This window comes from Acipenser ruthenus, chromosome 12, assembly GCF_902713425.1.
Source record: "Acipenser ruthenus chromosome 12, fAciRut3.2 maternal haplotype, whole genome shotgun sequence".
In the NCBI taxonomy this organism is placed as follows: domain Eukaryota; kingdom Metazoa; phylum Chordata; class Actinopteri; order Acipenseriformes; family Acipenseridae; genus Acipenser; species Acipenser ruthenus.
In genome coordinates this window covers 35,899,644-35,925,102 of record NC_081200.1, presented here as the reverse complement: position 1 = coordinate 35,925,102, position 25,459 = coordinate 35,899,644, and the positions used below count along the sequence as shown (strand labels likewise).

General features: G+C 41.9%; 1 protein-coding gene across 3 annotated transcripts; it reads right to left on the bottom strand.

The window, feature by feature from the left end:
- Positions 1–174: 174 nt before the first annotated feature.
- On the bottom strand, positions 175–25,459 carry LOC117416927 (zinc finger FYVE domain-containing protein 9-like). Of its 3 annotated transcripts, XM_034924907.2 has the most exons (19): positions 25,031–25,459; positions 19,470–19,665; positions 17,745–17,853; positions 14,095–15,878; positions 13,475–13,574; positions 12,731–12,907; positions 12,071–12,246; positions 11,619–11,763; positions 11,170–11,292; positions 9,921–10,076; positions 8,764–8,988; positions 7,259–7,341; positions 6,895–6,999; positions 6,056–6,206; positions 5,655–5,735; positions 5,364–5,526; positions 3,154–3,259; positions 2,676–2,852; positions 175–2,440 (listed from the first exon to the last, which is right to left on the bottom strand). In XM_034924907.2, exons 3-19 carry the CDS (start codon positions 17,812–17,814, stop codon positions 2,279–2,281), a joined length of 3,984 nt encoding a protein of 1,327 aa, XP_034780798.2. In that variant the 5' UTR covers positions 17,815–17,853; positions 19,470–19,665; positions 25,031–25,459; the 3' UTR covers positions 175–2,278. The 3 variants fall into 3 exon arrangements, with proteins under 3 accessions (XP_034780798.2, XP_033884308.2, XP_033884309.2); XM_034028417.3 differs by lacking the exon at positions 19,470–19,665; XM_034028418.3 differs by lacking the exon at positions 19,470–19,665 and having other exon boundaries at positions 11,640–11,763.

The window sequence follows — 25,459 nt, the reverse complement described above, 5'->3', positions numbered from 1 at the left end:
AAATGTTGTGGCATAACCGAGATTCAGACAGACATACTTTATTAGTGAAATATCCCAAAGGGGAAATCCTGCTGTTTCAAAGTAAAAACATTGGAATGCCATACTGCAGGGGACAGGAAACATTTTGGCAGAGATCTGGGTTAAAATATGTTTAAATAAAAGAAAACTGAACACTTCACTTTTCTATAAGTTTTATTATACAGGTACTACAGTTTTCAGTGAAGAAGACTGATCTTATTGACAGAATTGTAGTGTACAATAAAGAAAAACAAATGTACAGGTTTATATGTTTTTTTGGCTTTTAAATACATGTAACAGTTCTCATAGTTTCCCTTTTTAAATGCAAGTGTTTTGGATGAGGTGGTAGCCTTTTTTATGCTGCTATGTCAAAGACTGACAGAACTCTGTCAGTTACAGGTTTACAGTGGGGGGAAAAAACACAGCTTCTTCAGAAGTTGTCTCTGTAGTGTGTTCCGTTTTATTTATATATATACATTATATATATATATATATATATATATATATATATATAAACACAGGCTCCCTTGAGAAAGATATGTACAACATATCGAAACGTTGGGCAGCTGGCTCTTTGAGCTTATATATATATATATATATATATATATATAAAGCATTCATCCCTTGATGCTTTAATAATGTTACATGTATAACAGTTTGGTTTATTTAATGTTATTCAAAAGCCATCTCTTGAATGCATTGGTTCCACTTCATCAGAACTTTCATAGATAATAGGTACGGACAGAAAATAGTTCAGTAACTACACCAGTTGATTAATGACCAAGGACAATGGCGATACATATGTCAAAACAGCTGTGCTTAAAATTAAACTGCAAAGATGAGCAAGATAAATGTGCGAGAATACTGTAAAAAAAGGGATCTTCTTTTGCACAGAAATCATTTGGTACAATACACAAATTGTTGTTAACCCTCTTCATGTCCTAAACACTAGGTTTTAAAAAACAAAATTACCCTCCAGGCCCGTATAGTATGTATTTCAAAATGGCTCAGGATCCATACAAATCTTGGTATTTTTTTCCTTTTTTAATGATGTATTATTTTAGTCTTCACAACACAAGTTGTAGAGCTTGCGTGCTGCAACCAGAAACGTGGTCAAATAATTTAAACATTTATCTACAAAAATTCATAGCTTTTTGATCGTGAGTTGAATCCTGAAAACAGGACCAAAATGTGACAGCAATCAGTCTAACCTTCAGAAGATCTGCTCAAAAGCCAGATCAGTGGGCTTTTCTGCATCCCATATCCCATGAGGGTGGAAACAGCAGATCTATGATAATCCAGTTTGTTTCACCCATGGGAGTTACACCCACTTATTTCCTTCTGTTGTTAAATAAGGCTTTGGGATTCTGAGTGCATTCTTCTTGAGACAGTCTTTAAATTCACAACAGGGACTCCTAATTTTGTCTCAAAGTCTCTTCCTTGAATTTTGTGAAAGCACACAATACAACTACTGCTAGAGCTGCTCATCTACAAATGTCAAACTCATGGCCAGTGTCATACCTTGGGTCTGGTACCCACATCGTTGTACACTGCAGAACAGAAATCTGACATGAATGACAAAAGCAATGCCAGCCATAGCAGTCATCCATAATTTCAACTTCAATCAATTATTAAGGTATAACTAGCTGTGTACTTTAATTAAACATCTGTCATGACATAAGCCAAAAGTATTGGGTATGGGAATAGCCAAAATTGTGTATGCATTTCTTTTTTTTTCTAGTTTTACTTTAACTCTTCTGAGCACAATTTCTGTGGACGAGGAAAGTCCTTGTTGTGAATGATGACGACTCTTTCACATGATCTTCTGCTCATCTCCAATCTGGGTGCCATATTTATTAACAGAGCCAGCCTCTGGTGGGTACCAAATGTGGGGCCACATAGGGCAGCAATAATGAGATCCTCAAAGGCTCCACAATAAACCAGGGTGCACCCCACAGTCAGTGCCCAGGGGCATCACAGTGACAAGAATTTCAGAATATAACAGTTGTTTTGAGGGGTACCACTTTCACGTGGTAGCCTGTTAGCTTGGCAAGGCTGGCCCGGTTCCCCTAGATGAAGACTGTCCTGTGTCTGTCTGACACTCAGCTGCCCTGGTCCTGAAAGAAGTCTGAAACGGTGCATAGAATATCTGGAGTCGAGAGGAACGCTTTCCAGCACAGCTTTTAGGCAATTCAAGTGCAAATGATTGAGCAAAGTCGATGTAACAGGAGGAAGAGGTGCTATTGGGGTCCTTTCCCCTCTAGGAAATGTTCTCAAGGATGTAAAAGATGAGCTCCATCACCATAGGACCCTCACTCAGCTGGCAGGCCCCCCCATGGATCACTGGCACCAGGGCACTGTCCAGGTCATTCATGTACTGAGGGAGCAAAGGCTGCCCATTGCTGCCAACCTGGTACCCCACCTGCAGAGCCGGGAGACATAGGTTACACCTCACCTTTCACAGCTAAATTTGTATAGAGTACAAATCCAGATGCAAGCAAGTACTGTATATCAATAAAAAAATGTTTAAACAAATTCAGGTCTGAGCTGTCATGTTATATACTCTAATGTAATTGACTGAAAAACATTTTAAAATGATGCCTCATCTAAATATTGGGACTGTAGTGGAAATACAAGTTCTGTTAATAGCAACCAACCTGGTCAGAGTCCAGCGTCACACGCAGTCCCAGCTTGGCCAGCCCGTCTTCCTTGAGCAGTTTGAGGTGAGGGCAGAGTGCCACGCAGAACGCTCGAGCCACACTCTCAGTCAGACGGCTATGGTCAGCAGGGTCACTCGGGCTGTTTGGCTGGTCATCGCTCTGGAGGAAAAACACCTGGACACAAGAAAGAGGAGAAGATGAGCTTGATCACAGACCCACTCTCTGTCTCTAGTTTATTTGTGCATGTATGTATTTCTTACACAGGAAACACACGAAAGGCTTGTCTCCAAGTGAATTTGAAGTAGGTCCAACATGAACATCCTGAAGGAAATAACAGCATGAAAGCCAAGACGGTCACAAGCATAATTGCTAGACCCACACACACACACACACAAAACATGCATGTGGTCGACAGATGCATACACAGACGGACGCAAAAACACAAAAACAGCTACAAAGCATGTAGTGTCTCTACCTCTGTCCACCGGATGACCTTTCCATTGGCTTTGTACTCGGAGCCATGGAATATCTTAACACTAGTGATGGACTCCATGGATTTACCATCAATGGGGCTGATGACCCTGCAGAGGCACAATAATGAAGGAGTGAGAAGAGAGGGTTCCCTTGAAGACCTACTTTTGTCAAGAAACAGGGTTAATTACTCAAAAACATAGAAAGGTTACAAACGAGAGGAGGCCATTCGACCCATCTTGCTTGGTTGTTAGTAGTTTATTAATCCCAGAATCTCATCAAGCAGCTTCTTGAAGGATCCCAGGGTGTCAGCTTCAACAATATTACTGGGGAGTTGGTTCCAGACTCCCACAATTCTCTGTGTAAAAAAGTGCCTCCTGGGGGCTCCCGAGTGGCGCATCCAGTAAAAGCACTTGTGTGGAGTGCAGGATGCGCCCTATAGTCTGGACGTCGCGAGTTCGAGTCCAGGCTATTCCTTTGCCGACCGAGGAGGGGAGCTCCCAGGAGGGCGGCGCTCAATTGGCCGACCGTCGCCCGGGGGGAGGGAGGGTTAGGTCAGCCAGGGTGTCCTCGGCCTCAGCAACCCCTGTAGTCTGGCCGGGCGCCTGTGGGCTTGCCTGTAAGCTGCCCGAGAGCTGCGTTGTCCTCCGACGCTGTAGCTCTTGGGTGGCTGCATGGTGAGTCCACAGTGTGAAAAAAAAGCAGTCGGCTGACAGCACACGCTTCGGAGGACAGTGTGTGTTCGTCTTCTCCTTCCCGCGCAGGGGTGGTAGCGGTGAGCTGAGCATAATAAAATAACTGGCCATTCCAATTTGGGAGAAAAATAATAAAAATAACTGGCAACAACTAAATTAAAAAAAAAAAAAAGTGCCTTCTATTTTCTGTTCTGAACGCCCCTTTATCTAATCTCCATTTGTGACCCCTGGTCGTTGTTTCTTTTTTCAGGTCATAAAAAGTCTCCTGGGTCGACATTGTCAATACCTTTCAGAATTTTGAAAGCTTGAATCAGATCGCCGCATAGTCTTCTTTGTTCAAAACTGAATAGATTCAATTCTTTTAGCCTGCCTGCATATGACATGCCTTTTAAACCCAGAATAATTCTGGTCGCTCTTCTTTGCACTCTTTCTACAGCAGCAATATCCTTTTTGTAACAAGGTGGCCAGAACTGAACACAATATTCTAGTCTTACTAATGCATTGTAAAGTTTTAACATTACTTCCCTTGATTTAAATTCAACACTTTTCACTATATATAAGGATATATGGATAAGGACGTCTGCTAAGAAATAAATAATAATAAAAATAATAATAATAATAATAATAATATATCCTGAGCATTTTGTTGACCTTTTTTTATAACTTCCCCACATGTCTAGATGAAGACATTTCTGAGTCAACAAACTCAATTTGGATGACCTTTGCTGCTGCAACGGTGTTTGCCACTCCTCCTATTTTTGTGTCGTCTGCAAATTTAACAAGTTTGCTTACTATACCAAAATCTAAGTCATTAATGTAAATTAGGAATAGCAGAGGACCCAATACTGATCCCTGTGGTACTCCACAGGTTACCTCGCTACATTTTGAGGTTTCTCCTCTAATCAGTACTTTCTGTTTTCTACATGTTAATGTCTCCCTAATCTATGTGCATGCATTTCCTTGAATCCCTACTGTGTTCAGTTTGAGAATTAATATCTTATGCAGGACTTTGTCAAAAGCTTTCTGGAAATCTAAATAAACCATGCCATATGCAGTGTGGAGTAGTGGTTAGGTCTCTGGACTCTTGACTGGAGGGTTGTTGATTCAATCCCTGGTGGGGGACACTGCTGCTGTACCCTTGAGCAAGGTACTTTACCTACATTGCTCCAGTAAAAAAAAAAACACCTGTATAAATGGTAATTGTATGTAAAAATAATGTGATATCTTGTAACAATTTTAAGTCGCCCTGGATAAGGGCGTCTGCTAAGAAATAAATTGCAAATATGCTTTGCAATTATCCATTGGCGATGTTGCATCCTCAAACAAATCAAGCAGGTTAGTTAGACACGATCTCCCTTTCCTAAAACCATGCTGACTGTCTCCCAGGATACTGTTACCATACAGGTCATTTTCCATTTTGGTTCTTATTATAGTCTACCAGCATTTTCATCCCAATTAATGGCTACACAAAGCATTAGTTGCTGTCATTTTAAAAAGTGACCATGTAGTACACTCTTACCCCTTGTTGAAGTTCCGGTCATCCTCCACCCACTGAACCTGCACGTGTTCCTGGGGCTCCTCCTGGTCTGCTTTCCCACAGGGGATCGTGAAGTCCTTCATCTCCCGCAGCGCCAGCCGAAGAGCCTCCATCGTCTCTGCTGTGATCTGCACCATCACTCCATCTGAAGTGGAAGAAGCGAGCAAGTTTAAACCACTTCAAAACCAGTACTGAGAGGAGCACAAACAGATGCTGAAGAAAAGACAAGTTCAGAACAGGAGGTAGGGAGCCAAGCAGAATCTGAGTCCTTACCTTCTACAATGCTGGACTTGGCCAGGTACCCAGAAGATGATTTCAGAGCACCACTGAACACAAAAAAGCTAGCTCCTGTAACTAAACCATGAAAAGAAGAACAGGTAAAAAATATAAAGCCAAGATCATTTGACGGTTTATATCTGGAAACCAAAAAGTCATGTGTCACAAGTAAAGGGTGCCATTACAGAAGAGTTTCCACAACCCTAAAAATATATTTCATGAGATATGAGCTGTTGAAGAATCAACAGTGGCAGATTTACCAAAAAAAAAAAAAAGATTCCTTCACTCCTATGCAACTATGCCAAAGAGTTCTCTGACTTAAACATTATGACCTAAGCAGAGGGATACAATATCTCTTATATGTCCAATCTCCCTATATAGCGCATTCTGCAGCTTACCTTTATGTGGCTGGTTGTGGATGCTGATTGCCTGAGTTTGATAGTTCCCATCGTCATTTTGAACACAGACCAGGTGGGAATCTGCCCGCTCGTTAAAACAGGCCCCCATCGCCAGCACATGCTCATTTGACTTGTTCATCGCCTTCATCAGCTGCCCAAGAAACCACAGGGAGTGTCAAGACATTTGCACCAAGCAGAAGATTCTGGCAAGTTAAAGTGTGCATCTTTCTAATAAATTGGCTTGGCAAGGCAAGACCATATAAATTGCATGCCCCAATTTGCCCCCCAAAAAAAGGAGTGTAATATGCTTACTGTATATACCACTACAGTCACCCTTTGCTTTCCATTGTTTTCCTTAGCTTGGGAAACAAGAACCATACCAACACACACACACACACACACACACACACACACACACACACACACACACTTCTGGCACTAATGTATCACCCAGCTGGGCTCATTCCAAGCATCGAGACCTCTGATCCTGGCTGCCTGCCTTCTCTTGCTTTCTGTTTGTCTGCTCTACAAGATTCTGGCTGGCCACTTCAGACAGCAGGCACTTTGTACTGTATGCATACTTCTGACTTATGACCTTTCAGCCGAGTTGATGGGCACATTCAAGTACAGAGACAATCCCCATATAGAGATTTTTGCATACAACATATAATTAACATTTTATTATCCCTTTTAGATGTAATTGCGACATGGTTTGAGAACCAAAATTACATAGGACTGCAACATCTCAGTCACACTCCCTGGTTTAACAGGCCCATGAGCCGCCTACTAAAAACCAGATCATTTCTGTTATACCATCACCTTTACAGGAATAAACGTACCTCGTTGTACCTGTTGCTGGGTATCTTGATGCAGGTCTTTCTCACTTCCATATCGACTACCAATCCATTCACCACTGGCAACGTGTATTGGTAGTTTCGAAAATCCTGAAAATTGAACAAGAACATTCAGGGCACTCCTTATTGGGTCTAACCTGGAATTGGAGCTTTTAAATATAAAATCTAAAACATTTAGATTGTCAAGGGATAATGCAAAAACGAATGGTGTGAGGTCTGTGAAGCAATGCTCCTGCATCCTAAAGCTACAGCAACATGGTCGGGCAGCTATAACTTTTCAATACTTCTAGGCTTTTTTTACACAACAGTGCAAAGAGGCTGTGCAACCCTGCGCACAGAAGACACTCACCGCTAGCAGGTTCATAATGGTGTGGCCAGTCTCTCCGAACAGTGGCTTCCTGAATCGGACACTGAACAGCGGGCAGGGATAGACTGAAAAGAAACAGTGGCTCAGCTTCTATATACATGAATTACCTGCATGTTATACTGATCACTTCACACATTTCAATTAAATGCATGATTAAATGCAGGTGAAAAAAAATAATGAACAGGTAAAGTAAAATACAAATAAGCTTAAATCTGCATTGTACAGTAAGTGCTGCAAAATCTTTAATCCACCCTGCACTACAAATTAATAAAACAGGATTTTTCAGTAAAATCGCAATGAAATCTCCCCAGAAAAAAAAGTCAGACAACAAATATAAATCAAAAACATTAACATTTCTGCCCCTTTATTGCTTATTCTGACCTCTGTCACACAGCTAAATATGCTCAACTTCAGTTAAATGTATATTTTAGCAGGAGATATTAAGACAAAAAGCATCAGCGACTTTCAGCTTCTCATTTTATTGCAGGGGGCAGTGAAACATTTTTTAAAAAGCCAAAAAATTGATTATTGCCTTCTTGCAAGTCAAATTCAATAACAGTTGAGAGCCCTCAATCTGGAATGAATCGTTATATTATCTCTGCCCAGTCACCCAGCCTTTGACAGACCCCATTTGGCTCAGCATGGCTGTGCACGCTAAAATCTCAGCACTTTTGTGGGTCCATTTCATAGACACTACTTCACGGAATTAAAGAAAAACCAAGATGAATTAATTTCTCTCTAATTTTTTCAACATTTGTTAACTGTAAGCTGGGTGTGCCGTATTAGAAACATTTGCAAGTACTGGATAGAGAGAAAAGTCAGGCCACCCTCAAACAAACACGACTGTGCTTACATTTGCATGAGGTCTCAGAATGGTAATATTACACTGTAGCTACTGGAGCTACCTTACATGGAAACAGTGACTTGTACATCCAATGTTTTTTCACAGTGAACTTTTTAAAGGGCTACTTATTTAAAAGGCAAAACACATACATTTGTTTGTGCAAGAAGCCTCAAACATAATTAAATGTATGTCTCACAATACTATATCAGAAAGAGAAAGTCCGCAAGTAAAGCAAGTCTCTACTACCAGGTTTAAAATGTAACGCGTTTACTGACAGCTGGGACAAAGGAGCGTTTGTCTCCTTTGTTTTGGTAAAATAATCTGATTGGGTCTACTTACAGTGTTTCTAATACAACACTATATTCTAAAAATTATAAAAAATTGAGTATTTTTTAAAATATATGTATCTGAATGTTGAAGGAAGCAAAAAAATTATAACTGGCCCCAATACACATGGAAAGGATTACATACAGGTACACATTGATGACAGCTTTGACAAATTAGATATCTCTGTCGTACCCAAATGCTGGAAAAAACAGGGACTATCGATGTACTCACAGCTTGCAAAAGCATAAAACAAATACAATCTGTTAATGCTCAGCTAGCTAGCATGCCAAGGGTTGAATGGAGGGAGCAGACTTACATCTGTACTCTGCTCCCAGCCGCAGCATGAGGCGAATGGGGAAGACCTTAGCCCAGGGGGTCTCCCACTTCTGGATGAGGATCCCAAAGAGGTAGGGGGGGTTCGGCAGCACCAGGTCCTGCAGAGACTGGAAGGACGGGGTGACGTAGAGGAACCCGCCGTGCTCCTTGCTGCCAAGGAAACGCTGTGTGAAGAACGAGTGGCCCAGGTGACCCACCATGCTACCTGCAAGCACACAGAAAAACCAATAAATAGCAAGCATAAACTACATATAAAAAAAGTAGGGTAACTAAGTATTACAGACAACTCTATTCTATCCCAGTGAATGAGAAAAGGTTAAAGTCCAATCTGAATACATTCAGTCATTACTCCAACAGTAAAATAAAAAAAAACACATAATTGAAACATCTCGGCCTGTACTTCTGGACCTGAAATATGTTAGCACCGCCGGAGGATTTGAATTTACTCTCGTATTTAAAATTACATTTGCAAAGAAGCAACTCAAATCGAATTCCATTTTCATTTTAATACTGCCTTATTCTTACGATATTATAATTCATCAGTGTGTGGCTGGCAAACATTATTACTCCACGCTTTTTTTTTTTTTTAATAAATGTGGATTACATATTCGCAGGCTGTGTAAACCAATTTAAATCAATTTTCTATCAATATGGAAAAAATGTAATCCCTTCCAGCCAAAGTGAGTCATTTGCTTTGGGGGAAAAATAAAATAAAAATCAGAAGCTTCAGGACAAATAAATGAAACAGAAATTATAGAATTTTGAGATGAGGGTTTGGGTTACATCAGGGTAGAGTTTATCACGATCTGGCAATTATGCTTGCCTGTATAAATAAATAAATAAATAAATAAATAAATAAATAAATAAATAAAAGCACCCTGCAATGGAAAGTTACTCAGGACAATAAAGTATGGTAGTTACCTAGTAGGTGTATTTATCTCCATATCAATTCCTCATCCAGGAGTTAAAGGATGGAAAATGAAGAGAGAGAAAGAGAGAGAGAGAGAGAGAGAGAGAGAGAGAGAGAGAGAGAAAGAAAGAAAGAAAGAAAGGAGAGAGAGAGAGGCTGGAGCCTGATCAATAGCTGGAGTAGTGGTAATTGGGGTTATTTGCAGAGGGCTCCCCTGTGGCTCTCACCTGCCAGTGCTTCCTGGTAGAGCTGGACGAAGTGGCTGAAGACATCCTTGGGGATGCTCTTCTCGTCGGGAAGGCACTGCAGCAGGATCCCCACCTCCGCCTGCCCCACCGCGTGCATCCCCTTCGTCGTCAAGCACCAGCACTTCCGGTTCACATCTGGAACCAGAGCACAAACTCAACAGGGACACAGCATCCCTTATAACAAGTCACCAGAGCAGCAGCATAGCAAAGTGTAAAAGCCTAGGTCAAACCATGGTAAGCATAGTAAAGAATAGAGGGGTGTGGTAAAGCATATTAATAAACATGACACACCAGAGTAAACTATGGTAAATGCATAGTATAACCATGGGGAAAGCATGGGAAAACTGCAAAAATACTCTTCAAATACACTGTGGTAAATTGTAATAAGAGATTAGTCAACCTTTTATTTTTTTAGCTTTAAGTCTCTGAAAGTCGAAGGACAATGACACTTCAGGAATTGTGCCACCAAGTTTTTCTGTGTAGTGGTTTTGTGATTTGTATTCATGTCCAACAAACAAATTTTGCTTGTGAACCGAATAAAAAAAATAAAAAAAAGATTTTATATCAGTAATCTGTCACATATCTGCCCTAACCGTTTACTGCCATGATCAAGCTCTTCAGCAACATTAGTTTATTATTGAACAGAGAACATTAGTTCAGAGATTGTAGATCCCACCAAAGTTTCCGTACTCTGTGTTGTATGTGCTCCGTGCGCTGCCATTGCTGGTAGTGTCACGTGAGCTGTTCAGTGTTGATATGTAAACAAATCCTGTTCACCTGCGGGGCGTATCAGCTTCAACCTCTGTTTCGATCTCCTGCCTGTCACTCAGCAGTGAATGCACGCACCCACACGGCAGACGGCTACTCTGTCACAAGCATTAATACCCTGTATCTTTCTAAACAAGTGACTATAGTAATTGTTAAAGCTGTGTATAATGGTATTTAAATTTATTATTTATTTATTTCTTACATATCCGCCCATACCCTGGTCCCACTGCAGTCGGATACGCGACGGACTACTGTACTAGAAAGTGATTCCCAAGTTTTGTATCACACATTTTATTGCTAGCGTTTACTACAGGACATTAAGGAAATTCTAAGCACATAGCTTCTACTAAGTGTACTCATGCACACACACACACACACACACACACACACACACACACACACACACACACACACACAGTATTAACACCCAGCAGACAGCACTGGAAAGCTGGGTACTCACAGTTGACCAGCTTGACCATGGCCAGCAGGTTTGCATTGAGAACAAAGATAAGCGGGTCAGGGCCACCTTCCTCCAACTGCTGCATCACAGAGATTTCAGAGGGCTGTTCTTCTACTGCAAAGTCTGGAGACAGAGAGGGGACAACAGTGTTAAGAGAGGGTCCAGCAAAAGACAAAGTCAGGCATTAACAAACCCCAGCATGGGGATTCAGAACTTCCTTTGCAAGACCGGGAGAGAAGTTGGGCTCTCTCTTAAAACTACAGGGACCAGTCCAGATTTCAGGAAAGAAGCAGGTTTATAAAAAAGGACCCGCCCCCAGCTCTTGCCGACCTTCCATAGTTTCCCCGCTTATACAGAAACTTTACAACGTCAGAGGGAGGCAGGGCAGCTCAAAACAAAGGGATTTACATTCCTAAAAAGGGGGCATTCCAGAAAATATTAACAAGCACCTGTGAGCTGGCTCCCCGTACCTCCTTTGATGCCAGTGGAGATGAGTATGGGAGGGAGCCCGTCTTTGGGAATCAGGTTCATGGAGCTCCCTATGGGGCTACCAACCGGAGGAGCACTCCCCTGGGCAGAAGGGAGAGAAGCAGCCTGCAGGCAGCAAACACCACACTCATTACCCAGGAACTGAATAGAATTACATCTCTGGAAACAGTACAGTACTACTACCTGATCTCAATTATAGATACAAGTTAAAAACACTTACAGTGCAAAGTAGCATGATCTCAATGGATATTCTTGCTTTGGTTACAACCAACAGTATGGATGAACAGATACAAAATATTATTATTCCATCCCTCCTTCAGCAAAATCAATTCATGTTTATAAAAGGCATCTCAACACTGCCTGATCTCCTGGCTTGGTCCAGTGAAGGGTTAACACTCATCCAAACCATTACCTCAAAAGAAGCAGCTGCAGGATTGGCTGCTGGTGGTTTGGAGGGGTCATGTGACACAGCCAGGGGTCCTGAAGGGGCTGGCCCACCAACTGCCAGCTTTGCAGAGTCAGCCGCTTCTCCATTTGGCAGGATCCCGTCAGCAAACCAGACCCGCCTCTGGTCCCGGGGGAGTGTGCCTACAGCGAAGGTCAACACCATTCAATGCAGCAGTGCAGCAACACTAGCTTTAAGTGGCTCATTCCTCCTTTTTACATATTTATTGCAAATGGTAATAAAAGGTAAAAGCAACACTGTCAATCAGATGTCAGACTAGAGCATCTCACTTAAGTTCTAGTGCTTTAATATCAGCTTTTTCAATTCATATTCTTGCCACAAATACATAAAATGAAAAGGTTTACTAACGATCAAATCTAATTCCTCTTTTTTTTTTTTTTTTCTTTCAGGGGAGTATACCGATATTAAAACAGTCCCAACCATTTAATAACTTGGCCTCATTACTATCCAGTCCTGAGCTGGAACCATTAGACCACAGCGTTCCAGTGAGGGCACCAGCCAAAACCTGTGTTTACAAAACTTGCCCTTTGCTTCTACTACCAGGGTATAGAATTATTATTAAAGATGCCACCAACTACTCCTTTAAATGAGTAATTAAATTCATACCTTCAGTGCCCGGGTGTTTCAGGACTCCCACTGGTACCAGGACAGTGGGCGGGGGCGAGCCGAGAGCCCCAGAGGCCTGTGCCTGCTGTAGGGGAGGGATGGTGGAGCAGTACTCAGCAGGGTTGTTGGGGTTCGGACTCTGGCTGCAAGCGCTTTCCATGTCCTCCAATGCTTGAGCTGTAAAGCAGGAAACGAGAGGTCATTCACATATGGAAAAAAAGACATGCTGGGAAAGACAGCAGATCTAACCGACTTTAACAGAGGGCCGATCGTAGCGGCTCAAATGACACATTCAATCGTATCCAATGATTAAAGGTGAGACTTCTCTGCTGATTTGTAATTCCCAGCTTCCATAAAAGGACCCAGCTTGAGCCAGAAACTAAATAAATCACCTGTAGATCCTATTAAAACACCCTGCTGACTAGTCACATCAAATCAGAACCAACGGGCTACCCATGGACAGTTTTATATCAGCGTTTACATTTTTTCCAACCCCTACAGTATTTGTTACATTATGTCCAGAAGTAATTATATTTTTTATTGATCACCATACCTCTGTCAAGCAAAAATTACTTTAGACATTGGGGGGGGATCCCTACAACTAAAACTACCCCAGGGAGTTAGTCAGTTTAATGTACTATACAGACAACGAAGAATTATATGTTAGTGTAACAATTAACATGATTATGAATGTGAGCTAAACAGGAATTATTTTCCAACTAGTCCTTTAGATTCAGTACTTACCATTCATTAGCACCGAGTGACAAGTGATACAGACCCGGGCTTCCTTTCTATCCATGTACACTAGCCTGCACTTCAGGCTGCAACACGTTGCACAGAATACCTACGAACAGACCACTGGGGAATTAGGATGTACACAGGAGTCATACACTACTGAATCAGCAATTTCCTTGAACATTCAATGTGACAAAATACAAATACAAACGTGTCGTGAAATGCAGCAATAAGAAACTATCCACTGCACCTGCTGGAGAAGCAGGAGTCCAGCTATCACAGGATCTCCCTTATCTACAGCCTCAAGGTTAAATAAAAAGATTTAGTGCATCACTGCGTCAGGGCTTTTAAAGGACCTGCAAAAGGAGATGATCTGTAGAGGTACTGTACCAAATTCATCCAACACTCGCCAGGGGATTTTAGACTACCATGGAAGGCTGTGTGCAATAAGCAAAGCTTGACTTTACTTCACTGACTTCCAGGGGTACAAATATTAGTTTATATACTTAGATACCACAACACAAACTTCAGGCAATTGCTTTTTTAAGCCATTTTAACTATTGCTCTTCAAACGTTTGACACGGTCAAGTTATACAGATACATTTGTCTTTCTTCGCGTGTCACCTTACCTTCCCGCAGGCCCGGCAATGATGCCTCCTCTTCGTGAAGGTAAACTTGGCCTCACACTTCATACAGATGGGTGCCTGCGAATCAGGGACCCAAACTGGGGCAACCTCCCCTAGGGCAGAGAAGGGCTTTTTGGACAGAACCCCGAAGTGTTCTGCTTGGAGGTCGTTATCAGGACTATCAGGGGGCAGCAGCATCCCAGGTGGGGTAAGAGAGGCCCCTGTATCCAAGGCAACAGTGCTTTCCCCGTTGGGACCTGCTACAGTTGTCTCGCCTCCAAAGCCCTCTCCTCCAGACAGGAGCTCTCCGGTGTTTGTCTGACTCTGCGGCTCCACATTCTTGTTCTTGCCAGGCTGCCCGAGCTCGTTCTGCACCTGGCCAGAGAGTGGCCGGGGGATCTGCAGTTTGAGGTTGACTGGCTGCTTCGGCCGGGCACCACCAACAGGGATGCTCACAGGCTGCAGGCTGCTGTTGTTCTGTTTCTTAGAAGTGGTGGGAAGTCCTGGAGTTATTCCGGTATTTGCCACACCCACCTCAAGACCCCTTATCTGCTCATAGCTTTCTGATTTGCTCTCCTCCATCTCCTTCTCCTCTGTCACCGAGTCTTCTTTGGAGGGAGGAGGCTGGGAGGCAGGGTCCTCATCTATGATCCTCTGCAGCTCATCCGAGTCCAAACCGTTCAGAAGAAAGCAGGACGGGGGCTCTGCACAAACAGCAGATTCTAATTTCCTTTCTCCTTCTACAGCAAGACAGACAACTATTTTGTCATTCTCTTTGGTGTGGCTCAATTTCCTGATGGAGGACATATCAAGCTCATTTTTATCTGGTGCCTGGGTTTCCCCAAATTCACCAAGTCCAGTAAACCCCCCATTAACCATCCCTTCTGAATGCGCTTTGGCATAACCACTATTGCACGACTCTAAAATATTGCCTCCTGCAAGCGCCATAAATTCGGCTGATCCAGTTTCTACAAAATTGCTCTCGTTACACCCAGGGACCTGATGCCTGTGGGGATCACTGGTGTTCCCAACTCCCTTTGGTGACACAGTGACCATGCCATCTTTTTGGAGAGTCTCATACTGTGGTGGCTGGAAGCCAATCCTCTTGAGTTCAGCAGTGACAGTACATTCATCTGCTGTAGATAAACCACTGCTCTCTTTTTCTACTTCTGCAGCAATGGGACAATCATTAGTGAGTTCTGAAGGATTATCTATGCATTGACCCAAAACCTCATTCTTGCAGGCATCTAAACAATTGAAATCTGTAATCCCCATGCGATTATCTGAAGTGACCTCAAAGTGTGCCAGATTACAATTCCCCCCTGTATGTTCTGCACAACCACTGACATCAGCAATTTCTGGACAACCGTTCTCAAGAGCTGGGCTTCTCTTGTTAAACAGTGATGGGCAGCTCCCAGTGTCCACATTTAATATTGTCCTGCTGTCATGTTCCAAAGTGTTCTCCTGCTGGGGACTTGGACACACCTCAAAGTCCACATTTTTGTTGAGTGTTTCACTGTTGGCTACATGCCGTTCGTTGATCCAATGGGTGGCAACTGGGTCTGGGGTTCGTTCACTCCCGTTTGAGCAGTTATCCCCTCCTCCTCCTCCCTTGTCAACAGCTGGGGTCTCAGAAAGGGATTTGAACCTCAGCTGGGGATCTCTGGTACACAGGCCCTCACTTTCACCCGGGTTTGCCAGGGCTGGATTGAGGGAGAGCAGATGAGGTGGCGGAGCTAAAATCGGAGTCCACTTTGCATCTGATAAAGTGGGGGTGTCCGTCCCATCTGTGGAGGGAATAAAAATAAAATAAAAAGATAACTATTACAGACCACCTTACACTATGTAATACAACCGTATGTTTTGTGGTGTGGATGTCAAGATATCTTTTTATATAGGGGATTAAAATAAAAATTCTAAGAACCGCCACTGAGCATTAATGTTCACGATGAAATGAAAATACATTTGCATCACCTGCCTTTGCCTAAATGCACAGACTTGTTTGTGCATGCGGTGAATATTTTTTGCATGGGAGTTACCAGCCCAGAAGTAACTGTGTTTCTCAATATTTCTATGTGAGAGGCTGGGTTTGTGCCCAGTGCTGGGACCGGGACTGATCCCAAGTCTGCAGCTGCAGCCCAGCCCCTTTCGCCAGCCCTCGGTCCTCTCTACAGAATGCATCCATCATGCTGACACCTGAATGCTTTTTCACAGAATGGAGAAATTCCACACTCTCTCCATTAGCATTTCTCAGCATTCTTTAAATATACAGCTCTGCCGGCCAGCCCAAAAGACAAAGCAAGTCAAACACATAAATGCATACAAGGTTCACAGATGTCATACAAAAACACAACAAACACACCAACATGAAAATAAACTATAGACGTAAATAGTAGTGTGTTTTGTAAGGCAAGATCGCACTTAAATGCATGAAAAAAAAAAAATAGAAAATCACAAAATGAACTTTTGAAAATGAACAAACTTTGACAGCAACTTCAATTTCATTGGCAGAAGAAAACAGACGTTAAACTGACTCGAGTGTAGTCAGGGTCAATTGTTTGGCAGGGGTTCACCATTGCCTATCTCCGATGACGTGTCGAACTCCCACGATGCACTTGTGCAAGTCTATTAGGCAATTTTCTACCTCACAACATGCATTCCAAGAGTAGAACACTGCCAACATAGAAACAGAGGGTGGGGATAACACACACTTCCATGTGTCCCTAAGAAAAAAACAATACAGCAAGTTGCTAGACCTGGGATCTATTGCAGCTATGTGGGTCTGCATTTAATTCAAGAGGATAAAAAAAAACCGGAGTCCATTGACCAATATAAACAAACAGACTTAAAACAGACTTCAGCATCATTTTCATCTATGCTGTGTACTGCAGCTCTGTTGCAATCATGTACACCAATGAGGCAGCTACTGTAGTTCCTCCCAAAGAGGCAATCAATCATGATTTAACTGCTCATCATTACTAACTTCCAACAGGACAAACTTATTTGATCAAAACTCTCTTTTATGGGTGTGGTACAGCTTTGAACTTGTTTGGACAACATGTCTGGCAGACAACCAAAACAACACCTCGTGCTCAGTTATGAGCTAATCGGGTTTGTTTTGGATTATTTTTAAGCCCCAGCATCATTCTCTGCTCTAGCAGGGTCTGCTACACAAGGCTACTGTGTGACTATCCAGATTGTAAAGTGTTTTAAAACAGCTTCTGATACAAGGCTCCGAGACCATCCTAACCCATTTCTACAATCTGACAGATATCAAATAGATAAAGTCAGTATTAAATGGAGTCCTTTAACACAGGCAATTTTGGAGTAGAGAAATTGCTGTATAACTATTTGCCCTAAACAGCAGGAAGTTGCAGAAATATTCCTACAACAGTCAGTTAAAGATGGACTAGTTTTATTTAAGATTAGCATTACAGTAGAAAACAATACAAAATGGACATGCATTAAAAGGTATTTTTTTTAAGACAGAATCAGAAAAATGAAAGTGTAATGCAACAAACTACAACAGACAAGAGACTAAGAAAAGGATGAAGGGTGCAGCTAATAGCAGTGTCTCCATCTGCCTTTAGGTTGTCCCCATGTCTCTGGTTAAATGCTGGCAGGCCCAGATTACAAAGAGTACAGCAGCTCACCTCCGTGCTGTTCAAACTCATCCAGCACCTTGTCAAGGTTAAAGGCTTCTGTTTGGAAGTAATTCTCCATTTGTCAGGAAGCTCCTCCCTGTCATGCGTCTGCCTGAACCTTAAAGAAAAGACAACACCCATCAGGAACAAGCAGGAGATTTAGGGTGGAGGAGTTTAGCACGGCTGTAAATTTCACAAACAAGGACAGACTAGACATTAATAAGGGTGGGGCACACAATCCTCCACAATAGACAGTGAGCCATCAAATTACTGTGGGCAGCATCAATCATACAATACACTAATTACAGTACTGAGATTTGGTTTGATAAAACATATAATTGAAACAGAACATTTAAAAACTGTCTTATGAAATGGCTTTGGAAAAGAACATTCATACACAGTAATAACTACAGTAGATGTTTTATTAGCAAAAGTAAAAAGCTTGAAATACAGTAAAATGTCAAATGTACTTGACAAAAAAAAACAACACAAAATTACAGAAGTTTAGTTAAGTAACTACATACTTTAATACATGTGCCTAATAGCTATTTTCAATCAAGATTTTTTTTTCTTACAAAACACACCATGTTGCTATTTTATTAGAAGATAAAAATAATTATTATTCATCATAGATGACACAACAGGTCAGTAATAGGTCCTATGGGTTATTGTTGCTCACATTTCAATTTGAAGTGTATCTGTAAAGGCAGAAGCTGGAGCAGTGGCATTGTCTAAAGTAGTTATATTATAATTTAAGTAGAGAGCTTTGGAAAAAGTGGGTTAGAAGAGCATTATTTCAAACTGTGTTGGAGCCTGAAGCATTAAAAGTACTTAATCAGACTTTGCACTGAAAAAGGGGGCCACACAATGATTGTATTTGCTTTTTAACAAAAGAGGGGATTTGAAATGCAGCACATTGAGCTTGTGCAGCTCCAACCTACTGTAACTCCTTACATGCTGGGGTATGTTTGGACGAGATCCAGCGATACACCAACTGGCAGGTAAGCAGTTCCAATTACTGCCGTGCTGCGAGGCTGTGTGGCACACACACAGGCAACTATCATCACCCACTGGGCACAGCCTCACAGCACAACACTCCTTCTTCTTATTGTTCAGACGCATCTCTACAGGGTACGTTCACCAGCACACACAGTGACTCACTGCTGCATCATTTCATCAGAACAAGAAATGTGAATCAGATGGCACAGCTAGTACATGACTGAACACTTAAATTGATTAGATTGGCAGAGGGTTGGCTCAATCACACTCGTTGTCAGAGCTTTATAAATCAGTTTAAAAAAAAAAATGCTGGACGATTTATGGCAATCAAAAGATTTGATGCACTGTTGGATCAATGCATAGTCTCGCAATAGTCCCTCCTTAGGACCTACCCACAATCTGCATTGAGGGAAGTATACACATAGTCTCCATGCAAGTTGTGGGAGGGGGAAAGTTACAATATTTTTGACGGATTGTAAACAGAATTGTAATAAACAGCTTTGTTCGTTGGCATTTCAGTGAAAAAGAGCAGAAAAACGTTGATCATTATTTTTGCTTCAGTGTCCCCCCTTTATTCTTAAAACATTTTCAATTATCAATGTTACTTTCCTCTATAATGCAAGAAAAAAATACTAATGTGTGTGCTACACAAAGACTCAAGGACATTAAGTTCCCACAGGAAGAGCTTGGGAGCACCAATGAGCTAAATAGTACAAATAAGAATAGCAGCCGTACCACCACTCCCCCTCACAACGGGCCTGTGCTCTAGGCTGGTGGGCCAGGGTGATACATTCTCCAGGGATGATCAGGAAATGACAGTGGCTTCCTCCCCTCCTCACAGGTGTGTGTTTATAGAGATGGTCCTGCAGGGGCTGGCGCCACTCAGTGATGAGTCACTAGGTCCTGTGATGCATGCACAGAGTACCCATACCTGCAACATGCAACAGGAATCTCGGTTACTCCCCCAGGTAGGAAGCAGGAAGGACTTGGGTTTGAGCAGTGGACTGGGAGACAAGTCAAGGCAATATCGCAGGCAGTATTCTTTAATTTAAAGTTTAGTAGCATCCCCAGCATTATATGTACAAAATAAATCCCTACATGGACCAAACGACTGGAAATGATGGCCACCCAAAAGAGAGATGGCAGGAAGACAGGAGCCATAGTCTCTTCAAAACAATTACAACCAGCATTTAGCTAAGAAAGTAGGTCAGGGTCATGGCAATGCAGGGCTGAGATGCCAAATTATTTAGCCTAATTTAACTTATTCATCCAGGGTGCACATGATTTAATTATTTATATTATACCTGGCATGGAATGCCCCCCAGGGATCAGAACTGCCCAACCTTGAACTGGGTAAGAGAAGCAGAATCCCACTGATTGAATGAAGTGGGATCTTTTCAGAGTTATTCAGCGTAAATACTGTTGTACACTGTACATTCAAATGGGGTTCCCTTCCCTCCCAGAGCAAGATTTGATTAGGGGTTTAACAAGTCATTGTCTATCGTTTATTATGTATCATACAAGCAGCCTATGGAGGGCCATCACACATATTGTGACAAATATTTCAGGGTGGTATTTTTGCATCTTCCCACATCAATGGAACTGCATATAAATACGACACTGCAGTCCAAAGAAGGCTTCTTAGGATCCATTGTTCACACTTGGTTTATTTAGGAAAATAGTGCAGTTTGGTGAATTTGAAAGCAACTGTGAACAAAAGCATCAAGCCGAACTTAGCCTTGTTTCAATGCCACGTGAAAGCCACACTAAATCAGTTTAGAACAAAATGGAAAATTTGGTTTTGTAAGGAAGTATGAGTTTGAAAACAAACCAAATGTGAAAAGTCCTTAATAGTGTGCGTTATATTTGCCTCCCAGAACTTGGTTAGACAGCTATGATAATCTAGAATTCATTGCACGACTATGTTAAAATCTAGTGGCCGTGTCTACAGCAATATGACAAAACTATTTATTTAAGCTTCAGAATTTCGATGCTGGTTCCAGTGCCAGACACATGCCTTCAAAGCTGGAATTCGTCAGTGCCGTTTTCTTTGTTTATTGACCTTAGTTCCTGTTGCGGTTCCATTTTAAACTATATCTACAATAACCATATGGCGAGGAGTTAAGGGAGGCCACAGGAAATGCAATTTAATGGTTTCCTTAGCTGAAGATTTGCTGATTCTTGTTACCACAGAAAATACCATGGCCTAGCTGTTTTAAGACTGGGAGCCTAAAAGGTTAAAGGTAAGAGGGACAGGTGGGGAAAGAATGAGGCTGGTATTTATAAAATCACAAGAATGCTACTGGGTACCTTATCCATCTTACAGACCCTTTGTGGGGAAGCCTACATTACACCATGTCCCCAGTGCTGAACAGAGGACATTTCAGGAGCATTTCTTATAAAATTAGCCGATCAGCATAATAATTAACTTTCTTACAAAGCTGAAACAGAAAACCAAAAAAACCTTGATAGTTACTGAATGTCTCTTCTCTGTACCTAAACAGCTGTTCCAGGATTTGTTCTGTGCCTTGATCTAGATCTTACAAGAAGCACAAGAACGACCCAACATGCTCCGTTAGTGATGTTTTACGCAGTGAAAAGGGATTCAACACATCCTGCAAGACTTACAAGAAGATGCAATGTGATTAGATTGCATTCAGCAGAGCCAAGATCCACAGCAGCTCAACAACCTCTCCGGCTTGACGTTTAGAAAGCGTAGATCTTTCAGACTAGAGACACCTAGAAAAAGCTCCTTTCATTTTCCTGTGAGGAGCACAGAATTCTCTCATCCTCAACGGCAGCTGTGACAGGTAAAGCACTGTCGCTGGTTCTTGTGCAAATGTGTGCAGCTGAGACGCGGATCAGGAGACACGATGCTGGGAAACCAATTGAGCAGTCTGGATTTACTGGGGACAGCTCAAAAGGCGTCTACACCACAGCTTGAGGAGACTGCACCACCATGCTACACAGAGGGGCGCTTTGTCGAGGAGGAGAGCGTCCGCTCCGCTGGATAACTACTATGGAACACCTCAACTGCAAGACGGTGCCTGTGAAAGCGCTGCCCAGCCAGGACCGTTGAAACTACCCAGAATCGCTGGGATGCCGGGACCGGGAGCAACAGCAGTAGGTTAGTTTAGGGGATGTGGATCCCAACCAGTATGAGAGGGTTTCATAGTGTAGTAGGTTCCTGGAGCAGGACATGTCTTTTAATGAGGCTAGCGCTCGCCTTGTGTGGCAAACTTGCTTTTAGCTTTGTTTTCTTTTCTTTATTAAATCTGACACTAGTGGCAGCACCTGTGTTAATTAAATCTGGGCGTCTGTGCGGTGTGTCAACACCCACGGCTCTGTGTCTGTGGATTATTCAGGGATGACCCACGTATGCAACATCACCCTGTTACGCCAGCACAGTGAGGAAAAACAAACTGCAATTTCCAACCTCCTGGACAGCGAGGAGCAGACTGACGGTATAGGGACTTAGGTTGTAAAGACAAATATTTTTCAATAGGCTACATCAGTGTCACCGAGCCTAAAGCAAGTTTTGCATGTCACACTATCTTCTTCCTGAATCCATGGGGATAACTTTCTGTGCATTTACTGTTGAGCAATTTTAAGCGTCTTACTGCATCAAACGATTCTTAAAATCCCTAATGTTTTGTTTTCTTAAATGTGTGACCTAAACTAACAGCGATGGGAGAAAGAAACTGAATCTTTCTTCAGATTATGCAAATATGAGTATCATACTGTAATACAGGAAACTTTATGGGAGGAACCAGTGTCCGTCATTTACAAAGGATTATACTGCTGTAGATTTCACTTTGAAGCGATTAACCGCGTTCTAAAATCGCTGAATCCAAATATGCAGCATTTCTTAAGAATTGTGACCCCCTCGTTTAATTACAACAGAACCTGGGATTTCATTTAAAAAACGACAGCGTGTTTCTGTAACTTTCCCTTAGAAGGCAATTTGGTCGACTGGTTAAAGCAGAAGATCTGGGTTCAACCCTCTACAGTAAGAGCAAGCCACATTTAAACATCTATACATACTGCAGTTTGATTTATTATTAAATATTCAGCCATTCACTAATAATTGAACTACTATAAAGAGACCTTACACTCTGTAAAGTAAGTGAACAGCATGTTTTAGTTCATTCTGTTTTAATAATGGGCTGGACTGTTTTAGCAATGCAGTAGAAAAATCTCATGTTCTCTAGGTCATATTTCTTTGTGAATTTGGTACAATCAGTATCATCTAAATATAAACGGTACTGCAAGTAGTGTGCAACACATTTACAAATATTTGTAAACGTGAATCCTCATTCCCACAAGGTAGCTACCAGAAATCCCTGAATTTATCCCTGAAGCAGCCTACATACACCAATCAAATTTCAGCGGATTGTGTATTTTGGGTGTGACACTGATTTGACAATTTAATTAGATAATATTTTAACAGCAAATGCCTCTTAATATTTAACTTTCATGTTTTTCCTTCTGCAGCCTGGGTCACATATGGGTGCCACAATTGATATGAGGCACTGTATTCTGAAGACTTTGATCAATAGCACGCAACAATTATGCCTACATTTGGGTTTGCAAATAAAGCTCAGAATTTGCCATAGCAAGCTTTTGCAAAGTACATATTCACTGTGGATATATTCGTACTGCAAGTGTTCAATTCCACATTAATACATGATAGTGAAAAGGTTGGGTACCCCTACTCTAAAACAGCGAACAATTCCAACAGACTGAGATTGTCCAGTATCCCAGTCTGTAAATCAAGTTTAAGAAACCCATGTAATGTACTATGGTGGGTAATTGCAAACAAAAGAGGTCTGTGACGGAGCTACTGCAAGAAACCAGCAAGTACAGTAAGAGAGGCAGAGCTGGAGAAAGGAAAAGACTTCTAAACTTCAAATCTGCAGTCTAAGGCTTTCTGATTAAAAGGCGAGTCTGTAGGAAATTACACCCTGTGTCTCAAAGGAAACGTGACTGCTTTGCTTAGCAGTGCAGTGATCGAATCGTTACATTAGATGTCTACAGAAATTGGCACTGATATTTTGACCTTATGGAAACATTTTCAGTAGCAGTTAATAGTGCACAAAAAAACGTGCATAAAAAACTCAATGAGGATGCCACGGGTTGTTAGTTACTACAGATGCTATTACATATGACGTTGCATCACTCAATAACCAAACAGCACACGGCATTATAATGCGCACTACCACCAGAGCACAAATTAAACCAGTTTCTGCATGAAGGGACTTTTCACAATGTATTTTCTCTATTGTATATTGCTAATGTAAAGTGTTAAAGGTGTGTAGATCATGGACTAGCTATGCACCACTTGCAGTGCAAGCGCACACAATAACGATGTTTAAGCGCAGTATCGTTTGAAAACGTCCCGAAACGCATGATTCTAAATCCTTGTTCGGCATAGTGTTATGTAATGCAATGCAACTCATAACTTTGTTAGTCAGTGTCAGTACAGTAAAACAGCCCTCATAATCACAGCTCTTTGGAAATCATTCACAAATGCAATCAAGGGGACAGTTTAGGCTGTGTAAACGCACAAGCAATACCAGAATACTAAACCAACTGCCATTCCTTCGATCATGTGGAATCGAACCACAGAACGATGCATTTAAATTCAAGAACCGCATGATTAATAACACAAAGCACAACAATCACATGCCTATACTTCATATTTCAATCACATTTTGAACCCTCGAAATTTGCCGAAAAAAAACGCAACGCTCTTTCTTTTTACGTGATCTATGCAATTATTATTCGTCATTACAGTGGCACTGAACAAAACTAACTGCACCGTTGTGTCTGTGAATGCCAAGCACATTTACGAAGACAAAAAACACGATGTACATTACTAAAACAATATAACACACAACCTCTGTCTGCGTGATGTACAGCTAAGTCATTTGTGCTAGAAAATTACAATCACACTTAACGTAAACGTTGCACCATTCTTCTTGACATTTAAAATTACAGCACACAGCCAAAATAAATAAATTAATAAACATGCTCCGATCAGTCAGCCAGTGTAATTCAAATAATGCAGGCTTTTAAAACTGTACTAGTTCTCGCCGGTAAAACAAATCAACAAAGAAACAAAACACGTCTCGATCCATTTGGACTGCTTCCAGTGCAGTACTTCTCGCTTCTTCGTCTGTTTGTTTTTAAAACGGAAAGCCCGAGTTGCATTCGGGAATCTGAATTAATACTATAAATATCCATCAACATTGGCTCAACATGACACAAAAAAACCACAAGCGGTCTGCACTCACCTGAGGCACCCTCATCTTCATAAACCCGGTCGCCACGAAACTCCTCTTTCGGTATCAATGCATTGTTTAAAAATGCAACGCTTCAAATCTATTCCTCCTTGGCTATTTTTTTTTTTGCTGATTTGTATGTGTCTCCTTGTGTGAACTCTGATATATCCAGGCGTCAGGGGTAGTCGAGGAGCTGAGCGAAAGCACGAAGAGGACCTCTTCACCCACCCTAGGTTTAGCATAGAGGTTATGAAACCCTAGCTGTGTCAGCCATGCTGACTCTACATGCTTTACTGTTGATTACAGGACTCTGACACGACGTTTGAGCCACAATGGCGTTAGTTTCATAATCCCTTCTACTCTGCACCCCTAGCCTGCCCTCCCCATTCCCAGACTCCAGCACACAAACTGCGGTTGCTGTGAGTAGAACAGGAGACAGCG